Source organism: Mya arenaria, chromosome 8 (assembly GCF_026914265.1).
Source record: "Mya arenaria isolate MELC-2E11 chromosome 8, ASM2691426v1".
Classification (NCBI taxonomy): Eukaryota; Metazoa; Mollusca; class Bivalvia; order Myida; family Myidae; genus Mya; species Mya arenaria.
Genome location: NC_069129.1, coordinates 59,956,038 through 59,973,303, shown reverse-complemented (window position 1 = coordinate 59,973,303; position 17,266 = coordinate 59,956,038). Strand labels below are relative to the sequence as shown.

The following is a 17,266-nucleotide window of genomic DNA, read 5'->3' as shown; positions in this document are numbered from 1 at the left end:
AACAGCAGTGCATAAATACTACGTATATATATATATATTGGTATGTTTATCAGGTCAAATCTAATCGTCAATGCACACAGTTAACTTGTTAATCTTTGCAACGCTGATAAACTCTCGTCTTGAATTTTGTGAAAATTGGAGTAACCCAGTTGTACTTGTATATTAAGGTAAATACAGTTTATTTTAAGTATATGAAGTAAATTGATTATTAAAATTTATATTTGGATATAAATTAAAAATATTTTACCACTATGTATTTTTAACTCACCTTAGCCGAAGGCTGAGGGTGAGCTTTTAGGATCGATGAATGTCCGTCGTCTCTCGTCTGTCCACACTTAGTTTGTTAACACTCTAGTGGTCACATTTTTGTCTCAATTGTCACGAATTGGTCAGGATGTTTGTCCCAGTAATTACTCGGACGAGTTCGACTATGGGTCATCTGGGGTCAAATATTAGAAAATTCTAGAGGCTACTTTTTCAGTCCAAATATCCTAAATTGTCAGAAAGGTTGTTTAGATGATTTCTAGCTCAAGTTCGAATATGGATCATCTGGGGTCAAAAACTAGGTCACAGATCCCAAATATGGAAAAACCTTGTTAACACGCAAAAGGTAGCACTGTCAGTCCAAATATCCTGGAAATTTGTCAGAAAAGTTGTTTCGTTGAATTCTAGCTCAAGTTCGAATATGGGTCATCTGGGTTCTAAAACTTGGTCACAGAGACCAAATATGGAAAAACCTTGTAAACACTCAAGAGATAACATTTTCAGCCCAAATATCCTTGATTTTTTTCAGAAAGGTTGTTTTGATGATTTCTAGCTCAAGTTCGAATATGGATCATCGGGGGTCAAAAACTAGGTCACAGAGCCCAAATATAGAAAATCCTTGTTAACACTCTAGAGGTAACATTGTCAGCCCAAATATCCTGGAAATTTGCCAGAAAAGTTGTTTCGTTGAATTCTAGCTCAAGTTCGAATATGGGTCATCTGGGTTCTAAAACTTGGTCACAGAGCCCAAATATGGAAAAACTTTGTTAAAACGCAAGAGATAACATTTTCAGCCCAAATATCCTTGATTTGTTTCAGAAAGGTTGTTTTGATGATTTTTAGCTCAAGTTCGAATATGGAAAATCGGGGGTTAAAAACTAGGTCACAGATCCCAAATATGAAAAAAATCTTGTTAACACTTAAGAGGTAACATTGTCAGCCCAAATATCCTGGAAATTTGTCAGAAACGTTGTTTCGTTTATTTCTAGCTCAAATTCGAATATGGGTCATCTGGTGTCAAAAACTAGGTAACAGAGCCCAAATATGGAAAAACTTTGTTAAAACGCAAGAGATAACATTTTCAGCCCAAATATCCTTGATTTGTTTCAGAAAGGTTGTTTTGATGATTTCTAGCTCAAGTTCGAATATGGAAAATCGGGGGTTAAAAACTAGGTCACAGATCCCAAATATGAAAAAATCTTGTTAACACTTAAGAGGTAACATTGTCAGCCCAAATATCCTGGAAATTTGTCAGAAACGTTGTTTCGTTTATTTCTAGCTCAAATTCGAATATGGGTCATCTGGTGTCAAAAACTAGGTAACAGAGCCCAAATATGGAAAAACTTTGTTAAAACGCAAGAGATAACATTTTCAGCCCAAATATCCTTGATTTGTTTCAGAAAGGTTGTTTTGATGATTTCTAGCCAAGTTCGAATATGGAAAATCGGGGGTTAAAAACTAGGTCACAGATCCCAAATATGAAAAAATCTTGTTAACACTTAAGAGGTAACATTGTCAGCCCAAATATCCTGGAAATTTGTCAGAAACGTTGTTTCGTTTATTTCTAGCTCAAATTCGAATATGGGTCATCTGGTGTCAAAAACTAGGTCACAGATCCCAAATATGGAAAAACCTTGTTAACACTCTAGAGGCTACTTTTTCAGTCCAAATATCCGGGAAATCTGTCAGAAAGGTCGTTTCGTTGATTTCTAGCTCAAATTCATAAAAGGGTCACCTGGGGTCAAAAACTAGGTCACAGAGCCCAGAAATGGAAATACGTTGTTAACAGTTTAGAGGTAACATTGTCAAACCAAATATCTTGGAAATTTGTCAGAGAGGTTGTTTTGTTGATTTGTAGCTCAAGTTCGAATATGGGTAATCTGGGGTCAAACACTAGGTCACAGAGCACAGATATGGAAACACGTTGTTAACACTCTAGAGGTAACATTTTCAGCCAAAATATCCAGGAAATTCATCAGAAAGGTTGTTTTGTTGATTTCTAGCTCAAATTTGAATATAGGTCATCTGGGGTCAAAAACTAGACCATAGAGCCAAATATGAAAAACCTTGTAAATACTCTAACAGTAAGATTATCAGCCCAAATATCCTGGAAATTTGTCAGAAATGTGTTTTCGTTGATTTCTAGCTCAAATTCGAATATGGGTCATCTGGTTTGTGACAAATTATGTATCTCCAGCTTAAATATTTTAAGAGTTATGGCCTTTTGTAGCTTTTTCAACAAATACATACTTTTCATGTTTGTTTCACTTCTCGCATACGGGCTTCCAGGCTAGACAAACTTTGTAGGCACAAAAGAGTTATTGCCCATTTATTATAGAAAAGTCCAGATCACTTTTTTAAGTTTATTCGGATGAGCGTTATAGGGCCATCTTGGCCCTCTTGTTTAACTTGAATGAATAACTAACTAAGTTAAAAAAAGGTGAAGTTTCTCATTTTCTTTGGGTCAATTTAGATATATGTATATATTCTTTCTTTGGGTGACTTGCGGTACTTATTAAGCTTATGGAAAGTTGTGCCGTGTAATACAAATCCTTTGTGTTCTTTTTTCCGAAGGTTTCAGTATTCGGTTTAAATAGGACCACGCAATCATTGATGAAAACTGAGGAAAGTTTAGGGTCTGATATAATTATAACTGGTTTAGGGCTGGCAGCGATGCAAAAGTGGGTGGGGAAGATCAAAAACTAAAACGTTTAAAAATACATATTTTATTTAGCTTTGAGGAACGATCTTTTTGGGAGTGGAACATTTACTCTTGGCGACATGTTTTGGGTAAGTAAGGAGTTAAACAAATTTTTCAAAAAGGTTTTTAACAGATTTTGGATCAAAAAGCATTCACATTATTACGGAAAGGTCTGTCAACACGAGTACTTCCTTTTTATGTCAAAATGCCCCAGACTACCTATGTCTTCAGAGATCTTGATGATATCTAGTTATTCAGAAAAATAATGAAATTTCGTGGATGAAATTTATTTCCAGGTTACAATAATGCATATATCTATTTCAAAATAGCCGATATCAACACAAAGCCACAAGACATTGTTGAATGGGCAGTTCCGATCAGTTTGACTCACAAACATATTATTTTTGTATTAAGACATTTCCGGGAAAACGTAATGCTTTTTGATTGGAAATTTGATAAAATATTCTTTCGTTAAAAAATGCTAAACTCCTAATTACAGCTTTTTATGTTGCATCGGATATATAAGTCATGCTTGTTAAATATTGAACCTCAAACATAAATAGAAGTTCGATTTTTTAAAACATTTAAAATTGTGGTCCCTCAATCGACTTTTGCATTGCTGCCGACCCTTAACGTTTAGCAGATCATTATGATATCAGTTGTCTTAACCAGTTAAGTGAAACACTTTAGAAATAATCAGTAAGAAGTTACACTTGAACTACAATTTTTATTTAGCACCTCTAGCATTCCATAATAGTTCAGTAACATGATGTAAACATTGAAATAGCGCTAAAGTTTGAGACGAGTATTCGCCATTTTGAATCGCTTACATCCTCGGTGGAAGTGTCCTATCGTTTCTTTACATCTATTTATTTACTTCAAGTTTGTGTTAACAGCTTGTTCCTAATAATCTTCTCTTAAAGACAAGTGTGATACAGTCTTAATTCGTCGTTTGCATTTGCCACATACTGTCATTGCTTTACTTTACTCCACCAATTTTTGATGGCCGCTGATTGCTTCAATATCGATACACGTGTCAAAAACCCTGTCACAGTCGTTTCCATGGGCACAGATGCTCGCACCCTTCATACATTGGCAATATATGACCAATCCGTAGCTAAAGTATATTTTAATAACAAAATATTTCTTTTTCACCATTGATCATAATCAGCCGAAATATTGAATGTGGACAGGCAATGCGAATGTCCGTTGGACATGTCCGGTATATCTCCATTTGACCGACGAAACTTCTGCTTTGGTCGATGAGAATGTCCGGAGAAAAATATTAGTCAGCACCGTTTAATTTTTTAGAAACTTCACTTTTAGTTTCTATTTGATAGTTTTCGTTAAATGATCAGTGTTATTTTTAACTATTTTATCAAGATTACTCAGCGTGTTAATCCGTGTATCACTAAATCTGAACGCCGTTTTGCATTTGCTATTGTAAAAGCAGAAAATATACGTAGATCAAATTTCATCTCGTACCTTTATACTCATTGAAAGATGGAATTTTACGGAAATAACGAAGTTTTGTTTATATTTTTTTCGGCGAGATTATTCCCCTCAATGATGTTGATTTAAATATGATATGAACTCCGCGCTGACACACTTTTCGCTCGATTTAACCATGTCGATAACAAAAGCTGTACTTTCATTTTTGCTTAAAAGTTGTGTCAGATTTTGACTTGTATAGAACTATTTGTTTAATTTTATAACCATATCTTTAAATACAAGATTAATTAAGAGTTAGATCTAGCTTCTTCAGAGCTGGGCGAACCGGAGGATGAAAAATGAATAAGTGTTCATAATATAATATAATAATACAATATTTTCATCGTCGGAGAGTGAGGGTTTTCCAAATAATAACGACGTAATGCTAAGTGGGTGAAACTCACGTGTTGCGCGAAACATGTATAAAAATTACACCTAAGAAATATTGCTCTGCATCTTCAACTGGGTAACCACACTAGCATCTAGAGCTATTAATCAAACGGCTATTATAGAGATCGAAATTAAGATTACTACAATGGTTCCTTATACGAGCATGCATTACGGAGTATACACGTTCTCTTAACAGAAAGTACCTGGGAACCACAGGACCTTTGAAATTTCTGAAGGAGATGCTGTATTGTTATGTTCTAAATTATTATATAAATCTTATGCTGATGGTATAAAAGACCTGGAAAATAACTCTGTTCTGCGAAGAATAGTAACGAAATTGCTATTATTTCGGAGATATTAATTTGTTGTTGTTGATGGCGGTATTATATCTTGTAAATAAACTGGTAGTGTGCCACTTTTAGCTTGATACACGAGAGTAAACTTCTGTATTTTGTATTGTCTGTAAGTGAAACCCAACCTATTTTTTATTAGATTATCAATCTATTGTGTTAAGACTGTGACTATACGCGCGGCTTCATATTGATTTTATTTTAATTTATTTCATACACTGTGCATCCATCCCATACCACAGCGCCATATTCTAGAAGAGGTCGCATATATGATATATACGTATATATATATACTGCTGAGAGTTTTTCTGCTAAGTCTAAATTTGATCATCCTCATTGAGTTTAATACCTTTGATGCTGATTTTGTAATTTGAATAATGTGCTCATGTCATTTGCAGTCGTCACTGAGTGTAAGACCTGAGTGCTTGTGGTGCCTAACAAAATTTATTTTAACGTTGTTTAATTGAATATTTGGTAATCTTGGAAAACGGTTGGAAAATATCATTCTTTCAATTTTACTTGCATTAAAATTTACAAGCCATTGTTTAGACCAATTGTTTATAACTTTCTGTTATACCACATTGTCGCAATTTGAATACTAGACCAGCGTGTCAAACTCGATCAAACTCTAGTATTTGGACGCCTATACAATGTACGTACTAAATATCTGTTAACACTGCATTTAATTCATTCAAAATTGAGTTAGAAAGAGAATTCTCAAGCTCGGTGACACGTTTCGATACTAAATCATTATTGACGTTTACTAGAATCCCAGAGAAATTATTTACATCTTTACGATAAACAGCATAAATATTGAAGTTATTTAGTTTTACAATTGAGTCTTAAGCTTCATTTGAAAGGTGGGTTTCAGTAAAACATAATATATCAAAACCTGATATTTGAACGTTTATGTATGATAATTTATTTCTAATACTGCGAGTATTCAAGTGAATAAATGATAGCGAATTACACCCTCCTTCAGTAATCGGACCAGAATTCTATTCAACATCGTTGGATAAACGATAAATAATATAGTGATGTACATATATAAATATATACCTAATATCGACAGAGTACTGTTTACCCAATAAGTACTTATCATACTAAAATACGTTTCTGTCAAGTCACTTGCAATTTAAACGAAACAAATGTTTAGAAAAAGCTGTGAAAACAAGACAAATTGATCAACAATACGCACAACCATCCGCTTTAAGGTGAGGATAAAGTCTAAGACAATAGCAGTTGGTGACCAAATGTAAGTGTTTGACCTAGTAACCCCATTTCTTTTAGCGTAGTACAATCTGATGGATGCTCGCAATTGGTCTTGTTTAATACCTATGTTTTACATGGTATTATTCAGAATAATAATAATAATAATAATAATAATAATAATAATAATAATAATAACTTTATTTAAAGAAGGTAACACATTAAGACATAGACATCATATTATAAATAAACATAACACACGTCTTATTTACAATGCGGCCTTCTAAAAGAACATACAGACACACGCGCACGCACGCACACATACACACACATCTAAAAAAGATGTGATGCAAAAAATACTCAAAACACAAATGAGAAAACACATTTCAGTACCGCAAAAAAACATATTGTTGAAAAGCATTACAACATTTTTTCATCATGGCCTATAACTAGAATAAATGATCGTTTTGACATGTAAAAATACTTAGAATAGAATTGTAAGCAAAAATTTATGTCATTTAGAAAAGAACGTATCAAAATGTAATACGAAAACATAAAGAAACATGAATATAATACATTCATTTAACACATTAACGCTTAACAATAAATCAATTTGTAACTAAATGTTAACATGAAATCTCATCAAAATTGTTTAAATGAGTAAGTAGGCCAGTCACACATTTATTTAACACCTTACTCAACATAATGTATAAACTATGTCAGTGGTATGCATGGAATTATGCATTCAATTTTTACAACGGATTTTGCGATTGATGATGTAAATAGAATTTCTTGCAGCGGGTTTTAAATGTCTTTTCCGTGTTAGACTTACGTATTTCTTCTGGTAAAAAATCCCCAACTTTCCCACTGTATCATGCAAACGAGTGTTTCTTGTATTGTGTTTTATGTCGAATGTAAGCAATGTCTTGTCGCGTAGAAGATCGTAATCCATATCTTGTATTGCTAGATATCTTAATAATGTCTCTTATATAACTCGGTGTAAGATTACTAATAGATTTAAATACCACAACAGCCGTTTGATATCTGCAACGGTATTCAAATTGAAGCCATTCTAAAAAAAAATTATAAATAATTCATGCGATGGCGTTCTAAAAGGCTTAAAGAGAATAATTTTTGCAGCTCTTTTTTGAAGCATTGTGATTCGTCTCATATGTGACCAGTCACGGGATTTTTGGCCCGAAACCACTTTTTGGGCGAAAATGAGATATGAGTAATTTCTGACTGTACTATTCTTTAGGATAAAAATACTGAAAAGAAAATTCAAAAACTCTATTTTTAACGAAATTATGACAAAAACTAGAAGGGCACTTGGTTAAGAAACAGCTGGAAATTCGGTTAAGTTCAAGAATTTATTGAAACATTTGTATTCACAGATGCAATAAATATTCATCACTACAATATACACAATTCCCACATTATATCAACAACAATATATTTTCAAAACCATTCTCAATTATTATTGAGAAAATAAATGAAAATTAATTGGTTACCATGGCAACCTTTATTGAAAAAGGCGTTTTGGGGTTAAATTTGCATTTAAATATACAACAAATGCCATATGAAGCATTCAATAATAATTGATTTGTTAATTGATATCCTAAAACCTTACTGTACATGGTGTATGTATTTGACATTCAAAAATAATTCCGAAAAAATAAAAACTATTCGCCAAGTACCGTAGTTTATTGGCAATTTTTCACAATAAGTTGACATTAGGTTGGAACTTGCACCTAATACAAACCAATGTATATCTAGAAGTTAAAGAATGTTACCCCTGTAATTTACTATAATTTATCTTATTTGAATAGTATTTAAGGGTTTGTTTTTTATCCTGGTTATCATGGCAACAGGCCACAAACATGATTATAATCACACCAACTTTACCAATTTACCTCAAATGTGATTTTTGTATAGTCATTCATTGCTCATAAAACATGAAATGGTAGTATATATACTCTTAATTTAATAAACATAACAATCCTACACAATTTACACTATTGTAAAATTAGATCAGTTAATAAATGGGCACATTTACATTTTACAATAATGAAAATAATTTATTTAACAAACTAAGCATGTACACGTCATTATGTAGTTTAAAGAGGTATATGCAATTGGTCACATAGTACATGACAAATGATATTTTCGATGCTTATTCATAGGTAAAAGTTAAAGCTGAAAATGTTTATAGGGTTCAGGAAGGTTTTTAAAATAAAGATATTGAAGAAAAACTGAAAGGTGGCTAAGGTACATTTTATCAGGCTGTGAAGTAACTAATATTGACAAAAAATACTATAAATGTCTTCAATTCAAGCATTTATAGGCTTCAACTGCCAAATTGTTTTAAGTTTGTATTAATAATAAACATATAGTGGTCTCCATTATGGCAGAGGGGCTCTACCAACAAAAGACAGGGTGTAGCACCCTTCTATCAATCATTTGCTAAAACCACAGTTTTTTCACTCAAAATCACATAAACATGTTTCTATTGAATAAATAACTGTCAATAAAAAAATGATACACGTTTTCATCAGCTCAGTAACGGGCTCATTTTCAAATCTTATATTTAGTTTATAAAGATCACATATCAGTATATTAGTTTTTTCACTTATTTAAAGGATCAGAGCCTTTTTGCATTAAGTTCTTTTAGTTGGATGCATTCAGGGTACTCTTCATGGAAAAGCCATTGTTGTGGGCTTGTCAATTTTAACTTCAATCTCACTGTCCTTGGCATGCTCTCTCATGAATTCACTCACTGGGTTGTCAGCTGAAGTTCTGCAAAATAATGTTCATATATGTACATTACTTAGTGTGTGGAATAAATTATGCAAATTAACTTGAACATCAAAACTCACATCTGAATAAAATGGACAAAATATCTAAAATTGTTTTTGACTTATGTTCATAGATATACATACACAGGCAGTGATACAGTCTATAATACTTTTGTTATACCTGAAGTGATGATATTTCCTCACGTTTGGAATGGACTTCAGGGGTCACTTGGTGTACTCCAACCAGTCAAAGAATATAACCAGTTTGCCAAGGTCATCAATCCACAAAGGATGTGTGCTGCCTCCATTTGGTCTAAATAAATAAACATGTTGTTTATATCATGATATAATACCTATTGTTTTAACACAAGCTTTCTTTTATATAATAAGGTATTATAACCAACTTCAGTGTTTAAATAAAGTACCAAATGTCAATATTTGTATACACAAAATCCTTTAATTTGGTTTTAAATCAATATTTAAAGCACCAAAATTAAAAACAAAACAAAAACAACATTCTTACAACTTACCTTCCACAGACCAAATCTCACACATGACTGAACTTTATGTCACCTGCTTCCATTTAAGTAAATGCTGTGTCTCTCCCTTCAGAATACATCAGACCCTTTAACATAGAATTACATACAATTTATTGAACTGATTGCCTTCAATCCATGACATTTAGAGAAGTAAGAGAACAGATTTAAGCCCAACTATTTTTATAAGACTAATGAATATTTTGAGATTTCTGCTTACTTGTATTAAAACAATAATAAATGTTACATTGGTTTGTTATTCTAATGTTCTCATGTGTCAATATGCAGTGCATAAGTGATGTACTTCAACACTGCTTTTGTCAATCATACCCAATGACTGCATTGTTTTTATTCCACCCAACAAAGTTGTCAATGTGCAGGTATGCAGAGTCTTTTCTATATGGATGATGTTGAAAATAAGGTACCACACCATTGGCCACATAACAGCTAAACACTTATCACTGAGATATCTGTGAACCTGAAAAACACACTTTGAAATAGAAAAGATGTATATATATTTACACTTTCATTTTATGTTCAAGTAAGAACTGAATAAAGGTGATATAAAATATTTAAACAAGAGCGCCGCAGAGCAAATATGAGCGCTTCACTGTGTTTTCAGTGAATTTACAAAATATAAAGATTTTCCATTTTTCCTATAATAATTTAGTCAAATGGCAAAACTGTATTAACCACTCAATTTATAAATAAAATATACCATATGATTTACAGAAAGCAGGGCACTCTTGCTGTGCCTAGTATGGGTAGAAGACCTGCTCGGCATAGTCAAAGCTGTTATGGATTGTTGTTCTATGTACAGCAGGTGCTTGACCTGAAATTCAAATTTGATCATAATGTTTTAAAAATATGTATTTACAGAAATACAAATCTTTAACTGTGTATAGTTGGGGTGATGCCCCGGCAGATCAACATGTACACAATATTGCATGCCAAAGAAATTTCCTGTTAGTCTGAATGTCATGCATACTCAAAAAGCAGCTTGCAGCTAGTCATTAATATTGGTCCTGGCTTTTAGAGTATTGTGCTCTAATTCTATTTAAACATTTCCCCCATCTGCATAAGTCTATTATTTTCAAAATCATCATGATCATCTTTATCATAACAGAAATTTATTTCAATGTACCTGAACCTCATGAGATGGTATGTTATGCACATAAATCAACATTGCAAAAAAAAGTTCATCTACAACTTTAAATTCATCAACATAGCTAAAAAGACAGTTAAACTGCAACTCAAAATTAATTCGTAAATCCATCAATAATTGTATTGATAGTTGGCCGCGGTAAGATGATGAAAAAATGATTATGTCCTTTTTTCAGTCATCATAACTATGGAAAAAGAGAATATCTGCTGGATTTTGATCTGTTTACATTTTCAATGTCAGACTGTCAAATTTCACTTCCGCTTTCTTTTCCTGCGATCAATTTCCATCCATTTGACCGAATTTAGAATATATTGCATTACATTAAAGATATACACATTTGTAAAATTATATGCTTAAACAATGAAAATAATTCTACTTACCAACAAATTCCTAATTTGAGGTAAATGCCTTTGGTTCAGCTTGACCTACATCCTCAAATTTGGGTTAAAAATTAGCTCATGACAACTACGGGAGATAACACCAAAAGTAATAAACAATACGAAAGGAAGTGGTTAAAAAACACTATTTCTATGAACATTACATTTTATAGAATATATTTGACTGAACAATCGAGGGTGACAAATTGTTTAATGGTTGTTTTTACGATAAAAACTTCATTACTTTTTTATTTTTTACACTTCACCTTTGCGCACGTTTTTCTCGAAATCGAGGCTATCGGTTTCGGGCCAAAAGTCTCATGACGCGTCACATATGCGTTTGCTTACTTTTCCCCCAAACGCTACAACAATAGTCAAACATAGAGAGTATATACGATTTATAAAACAATTGTCTCATTTGATCCGTTAAAAAGTAATTGAATATCTTTTTAAAATGGCTATCTTTGCAGTAACTTTCTTGCAGACAAATTCAACTTGCAGATTCCACGACAATGATGAATCAATAACAATTCCAAGCAATTTCTTCGAAGTTACATTTTCAATAAGTACTTTGTCTACGAAAAATTTGAGTGCACATGCATTCCTTTACTTAGCATTTGAACCCAGCAACATGCAATTAGTTTTTTGTGGATGTATTGCCATGTTGTTTACTTTGCACCAATCCGATACCATATCTAAATTTATTTGCAACGAACGTTCAATTGCCTGAGTATTTGAACTTTTTGCATATAGTGTAGTATCATCAGCATATAAGTCAATCAAGGAATTTTCAATTTTAAAGGTTATGTCATTAATATATATATGAAAAAGAATAGGTCCAAGAATCCTTGAGGAACTCCAGACCTTATACATCTTCGTGAAGATTGGGAATCCCCAAACTTTACAATTTGGTGCGTATCTTTCAAATACGAAGTTATCAGTTGGACGGAATTATCACTTAAGTTGTATAATTTCAATTTATGTAAAAGTATTTGGTGATCTACTAGATCAAACGCCTTTCGTAAATCAAGAAAGAGAGCACCTACATAGTTTCCATTGTCAATTCCATCAATCAAATCATCAATTATTCTTATCAACGCTGTATGACAAGAATGTTGTTCTCGAAACCCTGATTGAAATTTATGTATGATATTCATATTTTTTAAAAATGTTTTGATTTGATCTGCCAAGTGCCGTTCAAACACCTTTGACAGTGTTGGAAGGATAGAAATTGGTCTATAATTATTTGGATCATTGCTCGGATCTTGCATCAGATTTATATATCGGCAAAACCATAGCCTCTTTTAATGACTCTGGGAATATTCCTAGCCGTATGCTATTATTTATAATTGACGTTAGTGGTATAACAATACAATCTCCACATTGTTTTAGGATATTAGCGATGCCTCCAGCGAAGTGACCACATATAACTGAATACCCAGATTAATATATATTAGACACACTATGGAAAACAATTAGTCAGACATAGGAGAAGAAAGAATAAAGATGAATACATCAGTAAAGGAATGAATAGGTAGAAAACTAGTCATTCTCATAAATCTACTGGGTGTAAGGGAAAGTGTTGCATAATCATAGAGAAATAATAATTTAAAGACACCGGTTATTTGATGAATACATAATTAGTTGATCTAATTAATTTTTAGATAACGTGACAAGTAATTTTGAACAAAACATTTAGCATAATGACACTTATCAAGTAGCTAACATATGTGATCAATATGAAATAAATAACACATGCTATTTCCTAGACAAAGATAAATCATGGTGATACCAACTTTAAATGATTAAAGAGAATTAGCATGTGTGGGTTTGTCTAGACCTTTGAAAAATGTTGGATGTTTACTAAATAAACAATATGTTTACACCCTGGGCTTACCCGAACTGTTCTGATTAATGAAATTATCGTGCAAATCACTTTTTACAAGCTTTGTAAGGTAGTTTGTGTTTTAACAAATATAATGAGAAAATATATCAGATGTGAAGCTTCACTTAAATGGATTGTCCATATTAATCCTAACTGCAGCTTAATACAGGCATATATATACATGTTTATATGTATTATATATGAATAATAATGAACAACTGTACTATGTGTATGCACATTGATAGTGAAACAGTGTCGAATTATTTACATAATGTTTTACAGCAATAATAATAGTAGTTCTGGTAAACAATGTTATTTACCGTGTGGTATGTTATTACTTAACCAAAGAAGAGTTTAAAGTATTGTACTAAACTGCGAACAAACTCTTTCTTGGATAACATTAAATAAAGGATATATATTACAAACTGGACGATATATCATGAGATCACTTTTCATTATTATATTTTTTTGTAAATATACGAGTAAACTATCATCAAGTTAACACTATATGCTTTAATGTTTAATACGCAGACTATGGTTTCATCGTATCATCTTATTACATATTAAATACTTGTACTAATGAGTGTATATTCTTGACTTAAACAACACAATCATTGGTGTGTCTACACAATTGTCACTCCACACTAGCTGCAGATCCTGATACACGAGCGGCATCAGCATAGGTTGTCTGCCATGGGTTGTCTACATCAGCCGTTTGGTCACTCGGCAAGAAATGTTCGACACTGTACTTGTCTTGGATAAGGATCTTGGGACCATCAACAGTTCTCTTGTAGAATATTCTACCATCGTTGGTCTAGAATGTCGTGTAAAAGAATAAACAAAATTCATAATATTATCTAACATCCGACGCCATCTTAAGTCGAAACAGTGTCTTAACTGAAATGGCCGCTGTTGCTGCTTTTACTTTTAGCTGGATCACACCTTTTTTCTTATTTTTCGTCTTTCTTCCAAACCTTTTATTCTAACATTATTTAACTTTTGGTGTGTTCCAGATATCTTCATTGTGGAATTGTAGCATGTGTATAATTATAATTTAGAATAATGATAACGATTTTCTTCAGGTCATGTTTGATTCAAACATCAAAGCGTTTAAAACAGCCATTAAGAAGGCGTGCAGTGTTGCTCTTCCAAGGAAACAACTAAAGGTGTTTGGTGTTGTTTGTTTGAAGAAGGACAAGAAAAATGAACAGACGCTGCAAATTGAAATGAACATAAACAACGAAGAGGTCGGCGCAGGTCAATCTCAGCAGAGCGTCGACGAAAATCACAGGTATGCTTCGACTTATTTGATTTAAGAAAAAAACTGAACTGAACTTGCAACCAGACCGGTCAATATCCCAACACGAAGCATAGACAAAGGAATGACAAACCATAAAATAAGGCAAAACTTATGTAAACATATTTGAAAAGGGGCCGTAACTCCACCATAGCTTGGTAGATTGGAACCAAAGGAAGACTCGATTTGTATTTTATAGTGTGAAACACGCGCATAATTATGTTAATTCACTATACCTGTCATAAGTTTGTAACTAAAGTCAAGGTCAATCTGTATTTTAATGTGCCAAATATGTGTACTAAACATTAAGTCAACCCGTCGATCCTTTCATGCGCGATAGTCCGAACATCGTATCCTGCCCCCGTCGAATCCAAACATTGTTTTGTTGGGATATGACACACATTTATTCAAATTATAAAACTGTCTTTTTAATAGCTACGCAGTCAATTTACGATGTCTGGATCGTAAAAGTTCGTTGCTATACGAATATATGGTTTATTTCATTTATAATATTGTTTGGTTTTAACTTATTTCGAGGGTTTTCCCTAAGCTCCTTTTTGTGCGAAAGATCCTTTCGTATCATAAACTATGTTGTCAGTAAATAACCTCAAGTTACAATAATGATTTGATTCACAAGAATTCAAATATTTTACTATGGTTATCACTTTGAATAAAATTTGCCCTGGTTACATAATAATATTTGTATTTTCAGAGTCAGTGCGGATACTACCGAATTGTCGAATGAAATTTGTAAGTTTGCTCAAAGGTTGATCAGTTATGAAGATCAATTGGAAGTGGTCGGTATTATCAACATATCGCATATAACAACCGATTATTGTATCACTCTAAAGTGCAGTGTAGATCATACGCCTGTTCCCACTGGGAACGTAAAACGCAATGTATATCAATCAATAGAAGACGACAAAAACAAAACCGTCACTAAAGTCGTTATCCCCCCAAAAGACAAGAAGCAAACAAAGAAAGAGATCAAGGGAATGCAAGATAAGCCTCTTTTCACTGGGAGCGTTAAGCGCAACGTCGGTCAAAAATCTGAAGAAGGCAAAACACAACCTGTAACTAAAGACGTTAACCCAACACATTGCAAGAAGCAAACAAAGAAAGAGGACGAGGGAACACAAGATAAACCTTTCCCCACTGACAGCGAACAAACAGTGAACAAGCAAGAGAAAATATGTCATATGGGAACCAAAACATTTATATCACCAAACCTAAAAGCGCCAAAAATTCAACTTCAGACAGAGCATGGTTTAATACAGGGGTTGGAAGATACTATGCAGTTTGTGCATGTGCATGAGGAATCCAAAACTGCTGAGACAGGAAGATATGAATATGGTGATTATAGCACTACAATTACAACACCGAGTAGACCCGTAGCAGCAACAAATGTAAACATGAAAAGAAAAAATACGAGCCAGGTTGAACAAGTTGGAGCAAATGCCTCAACAATCGGTAAAAAAGCAAAGCAAGAAATGTCTGAAGATATGACAACGATAAAGGATAAACTGACATGCCGGAATTGTAAAAAGAAGATACTGTATCGCAAGAAATGCATGATAAAACATATTAAAATATGCGCTAATGTAAGTGACCAGGATGCACTAGGATATATCAAAATAGGATAAATACCTTGGCCTTCTGACCAGTTTAATTGCAAAACTGATATGTCGGCATATGGCAGAAATTTCAACAAAAACCTAAAAACTCTTGTATATTTTATTAATTACTTTCTTTGGAGAAAGCCTTAAATAATCACACATGATGAAGAATGAAAATATCACAAAACTCTTGTACTAAGAGTATGTTTCTATAACAATATAGCGTGACTTTAACGTTATTTTATCTTATGGGATATTGAAAAAGGTCGATTTTGTTTAATGTGAGTGGACGATAATACAAGTCATGGGAGTCATTATATAAAGTAAGATCCTATATATTTTGATCAGAGGAAATGTACTATATGTCAAGTCTAATATTATTTGGTTCTAGAATGTAGTCTATACTTGATATAGGACGTGAACGTGTAAAAGCGTAGACAAGATATGCAAAAGTTTATTAAATAAGTTATATCAGATAACGAGGTAACGAGGATCTTCTCTAAAACTCAGTATAGACGTTTTCAATGCAATTTAAGCTAGATTAATTGACATATTAGTGTATATGTATTACGTGTATATTCGTTTTTATCATGTAACTTTGTTGATATTGTAATTTTAATGAAAAACGAATACGTTTTGATATACATAAATGTATTTCAGACATAATAGATAACTGTTGTATAAGCTTAATAACTTTTAGCCTTAAGAATATTGTAAAACTAATCTGTAAGTTATAGTTCCATTATTTAGTATAAACGGTTGCTAGTATTAGTAGTAGTATATATACATATTTTTATATATTCATTTCGACCAAAAAATTCGGTCTGTATTGTTAAGCTGAATATTTTCATAAAATTGTCATTCATTAATATAAGTCATGCAATGTTAACTTAAAATATTAAACCAAAACTGTTCTTAAACTAATCTCATTTGAGTCCGCTCAGGTGACAAAAGTATATTTAAAGATTAAGACATTTTATTCCTAGTGTGGTAATGAGTTTAACAATTACTAACACACTGGCTATGTGCCCAGCACTTATATATATATATATATATATATATATATATATATATATATATATATATATATATATATATATATATATATATATATATATATATATATATATATATATATGTCAATTCGCTGAGTTTTCAGAAAAAAACTGACGAGGACAACTTCACTGATC

General features: G+C 32.5%; 1 protein-coding gene and 1 long non-coding RNA gene across 3 annotated transcripts; one reads left to right on the top strand and one right to left on the bottom strand.

Annotated features, from left to right (window-relative positions):
- Positions 1-32: 32 nt before the first annotated feature.
- Positions 33-17,103, top strand: LOC128244711 (uncharacterized). Its single transcript, XM_052962757.1, has 3 exons — positions 33-167; positions 14,246-14,454; positions 15,173-17,103. The coding sequence occupies exons 2-3, from the start codon at positions 14,249-14,251 to the stop codon at positions 16,101-16,103; spliced, it is 1,137 nt and encodes a 378-aa protein (XP_052818717.1). The 5' UTR covers positions 33-167; positions 14,246-14,248; the 3' UTR covers positions 16,104-17,103.
- LOC128244715 (uncharacterized) lies at positions 8,765-11,377 on the bottom strand. Of its 2 annotated transcripts, none has more exons than XR_008262974.1 (6): positions 11,282-11,377; positions 10,455-10,568; positions 10,067-10,214; positions 9,731-9,825; positions 9,382-9,513; positions 8,765-9,201 (listed from the first exon to the last, which is right to left on the bottom strand). It is a non-coding gene; the product is annotated as an uncharacterized LOC128244715 (long non-coding RNA). The 2 variants fall into 2 exon arrangements; XR_008262975.1 differs by lacking the exon at positions 11,282-11,377 and adding an exon at positions 10,881-11,155.
- Positions 17,104-17,266: the final 163 nt, after the last annotated feature.